Here is a 12,212-nt window from a genome sequence, read left to right as displayed (position 1 = left end):
GATTTCAGCTGCAGAAAGGTTTGAGCATTGGACTTCCACAAAAATAAAATTCCTGTCCTGCTGACAGGACAAAGCTCTCTGTCCTACACTGCAAGATACAAGACTACAAAGTTGTCATAACAGGAACAGCTGTAAAAGGAGTCCCATTATTTAGTACACTGAAAACCATGCAAAGAAAAAGTACCCAGGTAACTGTTATGCATGTGCTTTAGCTGTCCTCCTGCTCTTCTCTACCTGACAGCTTCAGAAGCATGCTAGAACCACCAACAACTCAATGTGGATTTAGTCTTCACTACCTTCTGCTTGACTAATTTAGGTCAGCTCTTCTTTTAGCTATTGTTTGCTCTTTTGCATAATAGTCTAAGGGTTGCTGCAGTCGCCTGGAAAGAGAACACCTCCATCCCCATGTTCCTGCCTTCCACTGACCAGGCAAACCTGGATGAGGTTCAGCTCAAATGACAAAAGCAAATCAGAGAGCAAATACAACAAGAACACTGCTCCAGTGCTAAAAGTTTTGCCCCAACTCTCAGGGCTGCTTATGTATTTTTCATTAAGGGCTCACTGATTAAGTGCATCGAGAACATTATGCTGGGAGTTAAAAATGAGCTAACTTTGCTTCTGTGCTAAATACTTCCTGGGGTTCCTAAATCAATTCATCTTATCTCTTCACCTGGTGCCAAGTTTTAGCAGCGTGCAACCTACTTTGCCTTACTTAAGAACACGTATTCTGCAGTCTTCTGAAAACTATTTTTTATCATATCTGAACAAAGAAGAACCGGCCTTCAGCACTCAATAGTATTGGTTACTGCTGACTGCTGACATTTTACTCAGACTGTTGGGGTTTTTTGAGAATAGATAATATTTTCATTTTTTTCTCTTCTGTATTCATTTCATTTCTGCATTTTATCACCAGCATTCCAGAACAGCTTCTGTTGTGGTTATCTTGTTTGATTTTTTTTTTCCCCCCTCCCAACTCTTTTGTCACTCTCTTGCTTCCATCTGTTTTGAAGAGCTATGTATAAGCTTAATAAAATCTCTAAAATTTTGTGTTTTCAAATGGAACTGGAAAAAGGGCAGTATCAAAAAACGTGAAATAAGTCTGGGAACCACCTCTAATCTCCCACCTCGTGTTCCTGTCACTAGCACACACACATACCCACACACAAGCGTGTGAGAGTGAATTTTCACAAGCTTACTTTGTCCCCCAGGTTCTGAAGACTGCGGAGATTACCAGGGAGGGAGGGATGCCTCTAACAGGGACAAACAAATCTGCTGAAATCAAATCTTGTATTCACCTGCAGTTACACTCCAAAATATTATACTACACATGACACTTTGTGCACAGATCCTCACATCAATTACCGACAGCAATCCTTAAAACCTAGTATATAAACCTAAAATAGCACATGAAGGACAGTGTGTTTTAATTTCATCAGGAGTAAATCAAAGCCAAATCTGGTAGTCATTCCTGGTTTTGCCCTGAGCAGTAAGTGATGGAATACTTCTTCAACACTGATTTAATTTACAATTAGAGTTTCCCTAAAAGCTCACAAACCTCATTTTTAAACTTAACGTGTGACATAATATGAAAACTGCTGACACAAATAATTGACTGCTTTATTACAAATAAGAATATTTAAAATTATTTTTAAATGCCTCATAAATCCACATTAAGTCTACTTTATTGATTTCAGAAAAGTTCATTTTATTTTCATAGCAATATTCCATGATCTGAGCACTTTAAAAAAAAAAAAACAAAAAACACTTTTCTCAGTTTTAACTGTCATTGAAATATCCTTCATTTCAAAGATATCAAGAAATTATCACTATTCATTTTCAATACAAAGCCTCTTACATTTCAGCTGTCACTTTCAAAAAATCATACTGAAAATAGTGTTTCTAAGCAGAGTTCAGTTGCAGTGTAATAAGTAATAATTTCATCAATTAGCAGTATTCAGCATCCACTGAGAGTTCTCTCACTATTATTTTATTCATAGAGTCCTTTGTGGAAGTAGCATACTAAAAAGATCCATTTATCCTTCAAGGTTTTTCATAAATGTGTCATACATCTTAGAAAACAATTGGTTATTATTCTTGCTCAATCTAAATAACTATAATAACTTCCAGGTGTAAAACCTCTTTTTATACTTCCAATCTTCTTTACCCACATTATGGGTCTACATTTTTAATAACCTATTCTAACCCTTCTACCTACTTTCACACATGCACTCTGGAGTTTTGCAGGGATGCTCGACATGCCTGGATGGGAGGGTAGTCAGCTTATTGTTAGGAGCAGAATGGAATTGGGTTTCACAGAATGCCCTTCACAATCAAGGTAAAACCAAGCATTTTTTAATGAGCTGGATGCTCCTGTAGACGTTAACAGTGCAATGGCTGCAAAGGAAAACGCTGCAACAAATTCAGGCACAGCTTGCTTGCAGCGCCTGTTTTATTTCTGCTTCCTTCTAGACCCCTTCACATATTTATCAGCTAGCCCATTTCTCCTCACTCAGAAGGACATGTCCTACCTTCTGTCCTTTCATCTCAATACTGCAAAAAGGTTCCCTCAGAGCACAATTCCTTAATCAACTCACACAGATGCGACCGGGCGGTATGAGGACCTCTCTCTCAAGGCTGGATACGCAGCCCTCTGCGGAGCACACAACACAACCAAACACCTGTGTCTTAAGAAACAGTAGCCCAAATTTCATCAATGCATCTCCTACACAAGCCTTCATTCTTCTGCTTCGTTCTCTTCAAGCTTGTAAGTTGTTCTGACAACAAAATCACAACAAAGAACTAAGGAAAGTGTGCAGCAATGTGTTAAGAAATAAACTAGGTACCACAATAACCTACCCAAAACCAGTGCAGAGCCCAATCTCTGTAATAAATATAAACCCAGTGGCATTGCTCATATGACCAGTACTTTAAAGAAGTGCACCATTAGGTAGAAGAGATTAACTAACATCAAACTTTCGACGCAGCTTGCAATTTTTCCACCTCATTTCTACATTCTCAAAGTGTTGTGCACAGGTACATCTGTTAAAATACACTGCATACACCAGCAAGACGTGTAAATCAGACAGCTTGGCTGCCTGGACACTTCTCCTTTTAATTACTTATATAATTGGTTTTGAACCGGAAATTAAAATGTCAGAATGCACCACGACTGCCTTTAACTGATGACTACCATCCCTTCTAAATGGAAATATTTAGATTCAACACCTAGATTATTTTTTTTAATTAGCTTTCAAATGGAGTCACAGGCAAGCATGTCTGCCTCTGCCCATTTGTACTGTTGGTGTCAAGTTGAACTGGAAAGGCCAACCATTTCAATGAACTAAAATAAACGTAATTTTAAGGTCAAGTCACTTGTAACACTTCAGGCAGCAAATGTCATACTGAAAATAAAATTGAACCTTGGCTTGAGCGGAGATGAAAGTTTGGCATTTCAAGGACTTCATTGTGTTTATCGTTTTAAATTTAAAAATAAAACACCGGCATCACATATATTAATATTTATGATGCTAATAAAGCTTTCTGAAACTATATGTATGACTACTGGAAGTACTTTTTAAAACAAAATGTTTTTATAGGTGGGCTTACCCTAATTTCAAATGGCAAAGACCTAAAAATACTCAAAATTCCACATTGGTTTAGCAAGTCATCTCAGAACAGATATTTCATAAGAAGCCCTAAATACAGAAGTCAAATTGCCCAACTCAGTACAGAGCATAAGAAAACAAGGATGTTGAAAAAGTGGGTTATTTTGTTTGCTCTGAGACTGCACATTAAATGTATTGATGTATTTCTCCATATCCCCAGCCTGAGCAGTAAGACCCATCTAAGGGTTGGCCATCTGAAGTTGACATTCTACAGCTATCAGAGTAAGTCACCTCCCACTACTCCCAACGTGCTCTAATACACCGACACCTGAGGGATTACAGCATCTCACAGCTTTGACCAAGGGCTACCAGCTTTTAGTGTGGAACCTCCATTTACTCTAAACCCTTCACAAATACACTTACGGGTTTGACACAGACATACTAGTCATCCAGATGATGCATTTCCAAGGTGAATAAACCCCTCTTCAGTTGCAAGACAGTTAGGGAAGCTTATGCAGTGATTTCTGAGCTGTCTCTGTAACAGAGTACATATCAGAATCACTTCACAAAGAGATTTTTCCTGCTTGCAAGGAAAATTGGATTCTTTTGGTGTAAACCTGGGCTGAGAATGGTAATTCTACTACAATTTAACTGGGTAATAATATTATCCATTTCTTAAGCTAAGAAAAAACTTGTATACATATCTCAATCTAAACAGTCCCCAAATGTACTTGGCTTTGGCATTTCATCCTTGTGTCTTTTAATTTTTGGGGGTTTTTCTAATGATATTTAAAGAAGCTTGCCCATTTGAATCTTACATTCTTGCCATTTGCAAGTTGTAAGAGTCTATGAGCAGATAAAAAGAAAAAAAAAAGATAATTTTAACATCAAACTTAAGACTCAATCTGAATTACATGTTATTTCATAAGAGAATACACCTGGCCAATTTGGAGGCAAAATGTTCTTCTTACTTCTAAATAAGCAATATCATAATAAGAAAACCAGAGGATTTAGTTCATTTCCTCTACTTTACCTGCTTTCTTTCCTAGTCCCAATTTGACTCGGATATGTCTGATTATTTGTTCTAGATTTGAGTTATGACATTGCATCTGAACTGCACACAGACCAAGACGGCAAAATGCCCACCAAGATCTGTATAGCCCATCTCTGCTGGCACATTTCACACACTGATCTCTGCACATGTAAAGATGCCAGAGATTTATGCAGTGCTGATCTGCAAGGAAAATTCTGCCCTTAGTGTACAAATGACAGCAAATGAAAATGAAAAGACTTTGAATAACATGCCCACACAAACGCCACCCTCTGAGCTTCTGATAAGACATTTATAGCCAAAGGTTTCCTAATCCCAAATGTTTGATTTCTTTGCCAAATCACATACTTGCCGAAGTCTCATATAAAGGCACAAATCCTGCTCTTCTCAAAGGCGACAGCACAGGGCAGGGAGCAGAGTGTGTAACACCGTACTGATGAAATAAAAAAAGGAATAGAAATCATATGCTAATAAGAGGAGGGAGGTTGCCAGGCAACCAGGGAGGGAGAGAAAGCAGTTTTTGATTTGAACTCTGTGCTGTCAAAGGGTTAGCGTAGCCAGAACAAACAGGACACATTCAATCCAGCTTCTCTGCAGCTACCAGGAATTTCAGCTTTTCTCAACGTTTTAGGTGGAAGCATGTTTGCAACTCGGTGTCAGCTGTGTTTGTGTTCCCTGGGTCATGTTACCAATGCTGGCAAGACGGCATCAGACAGGATGGACAGCAGGTTTTTAAAAAGCCCCCATTTGAAAAGGAGCAGCACATGCCTTTGGGTGGTGTAAACCACACTGTGCGTGGAGACTGACTTGTGGGGACTGACTTGTAGGATGAAAACAGCTGTGCAATCTCGGTTCCAAGCAAATCCCAGTCCACCAGGGACAGCCACACCTCTCTCAGCTGTACTAAAGCTGCGCAAGTTCTGCCCTGCTGCTAAAACCACACTTCTTCAAATGCTTCTCAAAAGACTGCCCAGCACCACTGCGTTCCTGCCACACCTGAAGGGCAACATCCTGCCTTACAGAGCTCCCCTTCCTATGCCAACATGTACTTTTACTTTCTTAAAAGACGTAACACTAAGCAGAGAAAAGAATATATTCGAGTACAGTCTGCAACATAAAATCATTATTAAATGCAAAAAGGATAATAAATTCTGATCCTTCTTGTTTTCAGAGTTATTAACTGCAGTGACAACCATCATAAGTCTCATCATGGCTTGTGTTTCTCAAGTCCCAGCCACGAGAAAAGATGGAAGTAGCAGGTCTTGTTTTAAAGACTTTCTTACAAAGAGAAAAAAATTTAAAATGTGGGAAAAAAACCCAAAGCTGAATGGAGTAACATCAAAAAATCAAAGGTCAAAAGAAAATGAAAAGCACGAGAGTTGATTCCTTCCCCCAATATTATTATTGTGAAGAACTTGACTGAATTTCAGTGCTACAATTCAGCAGACCCTCCCCAATGGAGGTAAGACATTGCACAACTCTTTAAGCATCAACAGTCTGCATATACAACATGAAAAGATAAAATGTTTCAATCAGAAGACTTTCCTCCCTACTTGCCAGACCAGGTTTTAACCTGATGAGTAAATCATATTGTTCAATTCTCTAAGATAGACATGATAATTGCAGTCTATAATCTTCCATGAGGTCTTCGTAATCATGCTATAATTGCTGTTCCACTCAGTAAAAAAAAGTAAAGCCACTAAAACAATGAAAGAGCTTGATAAATTCATTAAATAAAAATAGCTAAACAGGAAGTTTTGTTTCCTCACTGATTGCTTGTCAAATGACCCTGGAAAGACAAAGCCATCAATCTGGAACAGCCATCTGATCATCATGGCAAGCTGAAAAGCAACACCTTAAAAAAACTCCTACACATTAAAGCTTCGTTATGGAACTTCAAACAACTATTAGATATCTACAACAGAGAGATACACTGTAATAATTGGGGCTTTTTAAACTAAAAGTTTAGCCTAGATCAAAGAAAACTAGCTTCAGCTATTTATTCACATAACCTTTGCTCAATAGTTCTGCGAGCCATGCTGACTAGTAGGATTCCCTGCTATCTTGCTGGAGGTTTCCTTTGTTTTTCCTGTCTATATGTTTCAATCCTTGCCTGCTTCCTCCTTTATCAGACACCAAGCTTAGCTCTCAGACAAACCTCCAAGGCACCACCTTTCCTACCTACAGTCTTTCACTCTTCTGATCCACTTACATTAGGAGAAGAACAAATCTGACAAGTAAAACTTGCTTGACTTGCTGTCATAGCCCATGCTTTGTAGCAAGTTGTAGAATAAAGCTTCTTTGGGGGCTTCAGGAAGTGCCTAGAGGCATTTCTCAGGTGACCCATGCATACAGCAGAGAGCATGGCACAAGAAGTACTGATGCCCCACCTTCCTGACCCAGCAACAAGCTGTAGCCCTTGAGTTCAGGTGTGCTGACAGCATCACAGCGAGCTGCTCAAACAGGTTATAACCTCATTCCACCTTCATTAGCAGACTTCAGAGAGCAGTGTAGTATATCTTGCTGCTGAAGAAACTCAAAACCCACATAGATATGCTTGAAGGAACTCCTAGAGCCTCCTGTGTCAGCACCCAATGGGCACAGTCTGGTCCTTAAGAAACCCTCCTCTTCACCCTCAAGTTAATTTAGTTTGTAAAGCTTTTGTCCACATCAGGGAGCAGCAGCTCTCGTGTACCTATGGATTACACTACCACAGAAAAAAAGAGTACACTGCATACAAAGCACATCAAAATTTTAAAGCAACACCAAATAAAGGTACATGGATTAATTGTATATTAACTTTTCAGATAAAAACATGTCATTTAAGAGTCATCTACACTTTCTAAAGCTAAATGAAGTAAAGTTTGACCCAGTTACAGTGACAACATTCATCAGATTACATGTGAAAGCTCCACAAACGTATCCTGGTAATTTGTAGATGACTCCCAGATTGCTATTTCAGAACATGGCTCTAGCCCTTCACATCTTTCCTTTTATTCTCACAAATCAGGCATCAGTGGTAACACTTGGAAACAGCTGTGACAGCACACTAGGCACCCAGCTGCTGGCCCAGCAAGGAATTACCTATTCATCAACACCCAGCTCCCCTTCAAACATATGCAACAGACGACTCAGAGGGAAGGTTAGATCTGAAATGCCAACGTATCCTCTGTTTCATACCAAGGTATGTTAGGGGGCTGGGTGTTAATTTACTGTCAATGTTTTAGCTTTGTGACAACAGTGTGGCAAAGCATCTCTGCTCTGCTGAGAAGAAGCCCTTACAAAGGAAGGCTGGGAGACCTACTCTCACTAGCTGTAGACTGGATGGCAAAGAACTAGAAAGCATCTGCCACCCAAACATCACTGAATGACGTGACTAGAGGGACTGCAGCGAAGGACTGGGATGCAGTCAGACAAACAGCACGTAGAGAACAACATTAAGTAATAGAATCATAGATCCTGTGTGTGGAAATCAGCACACACGACAGGGCAACACACACGCACTCCCTAGAAACAACCACAGCGAAAGACCAGAACACAGTCAGGGAAACACAGCATGCAGACAACAATGCTAAGTAATGTCAGCCAAGGTCATGTCCTCCTGCATGAACTCAAGCAACTGAGATTCTCCTCAGCACTTCACAGTTTTGCCATTCATTAATTTCTGAGTACTTCACCTGACAACTTTTGTACCTTAAAGAACCCTGAAGTTTCCACCAGACATAATTACGTAGGGTTTACACACAATGATAGTAAGGAATCAGCTGGGGAAAAAAGAAGGCAATAAAAGGCAGACCTCCTTTCCAAGAGTATCCTGTCAACAGTATCTGGAGTTTGAATGTACACTTAACATGGAGTTGCACATTCCAAGTTAGAAATTAGAAACAGAGCATTGTCCTCATTCCATAGATTTCAAATTTTCTTAGACAGTTCTAGAGATGCAATAAATAAAAAGCCAAGACAAGTCCTTGCTCTGTACATCCAAGATAGGTAATTTCACCAAAAGCTATTTCAGAATGGGCTTTCTTTCCTTTTGCTTAGAGATTCTGCACCCAAGGAACATTCTCAGCACAATCCATCAAATTTGATGAGATTCCACCTCCTCTCAAAAAAAAAAAAAAAAAAAACAACACACTAGTATTTGGGTTCATTTGGGTTTTGCAGGAGTTTGGCAGTTCCTTGGGGTTTGGTTTGGGGATTATTTTGTTTGGGGGTTTTTAACCTTTTTTTTTTTTTGAGAAGACACTATATTTTAATCACAACATTCTATGTCTTCCTACAGTTTGAAAAAAACACAATTAGAACAAGATAATCTATTTAATTTCTTCATCTTCTTTAGTTAGGCCAAAATATTTCAGGGATAGGATGCCCAGAAGCTGCTGACTAAGTTAGCCAAGGGGAGTGAGATTGCTCAGGGACAGCTTCCTGGAATTTTTTTCTTTTATTGAAGAACTTGGACACTGTGATTTGAGCTACTCCTAGCACAGATTCTTGGCTCCTTTTTAACTAGTGACATCAGTCTTTTTTATCTGGCCTTTACTATATAAATAAATAATAAAGGAGTATCAAGACTCCAAAGGTCTTATTTAATATTTTAATTATATGAATGATGTGTGCTATGCTAACCATTGAGGTAAGTTTCATGAATTCATTCATTCAGTTTTTTATACAGTAGCCATGAAAGTGACAAAAACATTCAAGTTGTGCTGCCAATGTTCATGGTGAAAGACTTCTCCACTCAACAACCACATTTCTGTGGCTATTATCTGCAAGGATACAGGCTCAGTTAATATGCACTTTTCCTACTTCAAAGAAAAAGAAAAAATATGGTTTTAATGAAAATAAACTACTTTTTTTTTTTCCCCAAAAAAGCCCGCTCTGCCTGGGAGGTGGGGCAACAGGACAGGAGGACGGGACACACAACAAAACAACTGACAAAAAACCAAAAACCAGAGAGTTGTAATTAGACTATCAGTAATTATTGATATATTCATCTGGGGGACAAATCATAGTGACTAAATTTACCCATACAGATGGGGAAAGGACAATACTTTTTGTTAGTAGGCTGCCTTGACTTCCTTGCTAATTTAAATGAGTGCTGAAAACAAAAACAAATGGAGATACTGACCAAAGTTTCTACTTTCAACCTGAGAGTAAAGCAAACATTAGTCTTTTTCAAAATCCAGCAGCTAAAGTCTTCTAAATCAAGTACTGCTGCATGCCACTACAAATGATCCTACAGTATGAATGTCATAAATGTCCTTTGAATGTCATAAATACCTAGAAATGCAAATTAGTGTAATCCCAGAAATTATTTGGATTAAAATTTGAGGAAAATACTCAAAAAGCTGTGCTGCTAAAAAAATCAAACTTCAGCACTAGAAAAGTGAACTTCAGCACTGGAAGTGAGATCCCAGACTGGCTGCTCTGAAAGCCCTGAGCTGACAGCAGGCAGCCAGCACTGACTTCATGCTATGGTGCCTCCCTACTCCAAGGAGGACTTCTTCCAGGTTGTGACGTTCCCATCCATCCCATGTTGCAGTTCCATCAGGGTACCTGTAAGAGCATTTCTGGAGCTCAGTTAGGAAATGGGACCGGACACAGAAACTCGGTAGGAGAACTGCTGATAAAACCCAGTCACAAGGAGCTGCGCTCAAGCTGCTGCTGGGCACACTCGTGGGCGATGCCGTGGGCTTCAACAGCCCTGCCCAAACCCCGTGCTAGCAAAAGGTCGTGTCAGGCTGGAGCAGGGCTGCCACGCTACCAATGGTTTTATGGCCACGTTTGCTTTCACCACACTCCCTAACAGAGCTGAAGCTTTCCAGCCACACGCAAGGTCCTGCGGGAAAGCCACCTGAAGTCCCAACCAGGCAGCCTGGCTGGCGTCAGGAGCAGCTCCCCACTCACCCCGTGTCACACTCCACCTCACATCCACCTTGCGCAGGGCCATAGCCGGTGCCGACTTCCAAGCCCCAGGTCCCACCTGCGGCAAGGAGGGCCAGCCGAAAACGGGAAGGCACTGGAAGCCACTGGCAGGGAGGGTGCTCGCCCTGCCCTGCAGCTCAGCGTTACGTGCAACAGTTTTACTCCCAGGCGGAGACAGGGCACAGTATGTCTACTCGGCCCAAAGCAGGGCAGTGAAGACCTGAGAGCCCGCACACCTCCCCGGCAGCTGCGGGACACGGAGGCCAAGCGCTGTGCGAGGGTCCGGCCCGACAGCCTGGGGTCCGTGGGGCCACCCCGGGGCTCCTTCCGAGCAGCCCTGCCCGCAGGGACCCTGGCCGAGCCGGGAGGGAAACCTCACCGCGGGAGAGAGACGGGGCTCACCCAAACCCAGCCCTCGAGTTTGCCGGCGGGGAGTGATAGGAGGCGGTGAGGAGAAGGGGAAGCGCCGGGCACCGCCCCCTCACGCCCCCACACACCCCTCGCTCACCGGGGAGAGGGAGGGGAACGCGGGGCAAGAGCCGGAACGGTGGGTCAGGAGGTCAGCCCGGACGAGGGCTGCGGCTGCCCGGGCGGCAGACCAGCCCCCGGGGCCCGGGGCTGTCTGTCTCTGCCCGGCACCGCCGGGGCTGCCCGCGGCCGGCCCCGCAGCTGGGCGGCACGGCGGAGGGAAGCCCCGGAGGCTGCCGACGGGCAGCGGCAACAGCGGCGAGGCACTTCCTAACGCAGCCAAACTTTGCTGGGCGCTCCCGGCTCGGGCGCCGCCGCCGGGCAGAGCCCCCTCCCCGCTAGCGACGGCCGCACGTCCCGGCAGGGCGAGTGGGTACCTCAATGTCCACCGGGTCCCGGCTCAGCACACGAGCCATGGTGTCCGCACCGCCACCGCCTTCCCCCGGCTCCCCGCAGTCCCAGAGTGGAGCGGAGCGGAGCGCGGGAGGAGGCGGAGCCGCTAGCCCGGACAGCAACGCCCAAGTGGGCGGGCGCCCCCCGCGCCGGGCCGGGGCCAGGGCCGCCCCGCCGGGCAAAGGAGCGTCGGGTCAGGGGCTGCCCGGTGCGGGGAGCGGTGTCGCGTTGGGACGGGAGAGTTCCCGGCCTGGCTCCTCAGCGCGGCGGGAGTCGGTCTGCTTTACCTCAGCCCGGCGTCAGGGGTCACCGAGGGGAGAGGACGCAGCTCGGCGGAGCCTTCACGGCAGGCTGGGGAACGGCCCCTCCAAACCAGCGCTCGCATGGCGCGGCCGTGGCGCTCCGCTGCCCCAAGAGCTGCCTCCCCGGGCCCAGCCTCGCCTCAGCCCGCAGGCTCTCACCCTGTCCCAGCCCACACGCACCACACCCCGGGTTCCTGCACCACCATCCTCCCCCTTACCTGCCGGCGTAAGGCCAAGCGGGGACAGCGCCCAACTTCGTGCCGGCGATTTCCCACCGCCTGAAAATCCCACCAGAGGAGCCTGCACACCAGGGCCCCCGCCAACACAGCCAGGCTCAGAGAGAGGAGCCCTCCCGGGGCAACACGCCCTGCCAGCAGCACTGGCCGAGGATGCTCCTGAACCCCTGCTCCCGGCAGGGACAACAACCCGTCCCTGCACTCCCTCAGAAGTCCCTGCTGAAGCCAAACC

General features: G+C 44.1%; 1 protein-coding gene across 1 annotated transcript in view; it reads right to left on the bottom strand.

Moving 5' to 3' along the window:
• The window catches only part of DPYD (dihydropyrimidine dehydrogenase), a gene marked incomplete at its 5' end in the record, with an annotated part of 351,370 nt that extends 339,905 nt beyond the window's left edge, over positions 1–11,465 (bottom strand). The window contains one exon of the mRNA XM_084266073.1: positions 11,427–11,465. Coding sequence (XP_084122199.1) covers positions 11,427–11,465 — 39 coding nt within the window. The remainder of the gene's footprint in view (positions 1–11,426) is intronic.
• Between the last annotated feature and the right edge of the window lie 747 nt (positions 11,466–12,212).

The sequence above is a fragment of the Gallinula chloropus genome (assembly GCF_964237585.1).
Source record: "Gallinula chloropus genome assembly, chromosome: 6".
NCBI lineage: Eukaryota > Metazoa > Chordata > Aves > Gruiformes > Rallidae > Gallinula > Gallinula chloropus.
Note: the sequence above shows the minus strand (reverse complement) of the source record. Positions and strands in the feature narration are given on the sequence as shown.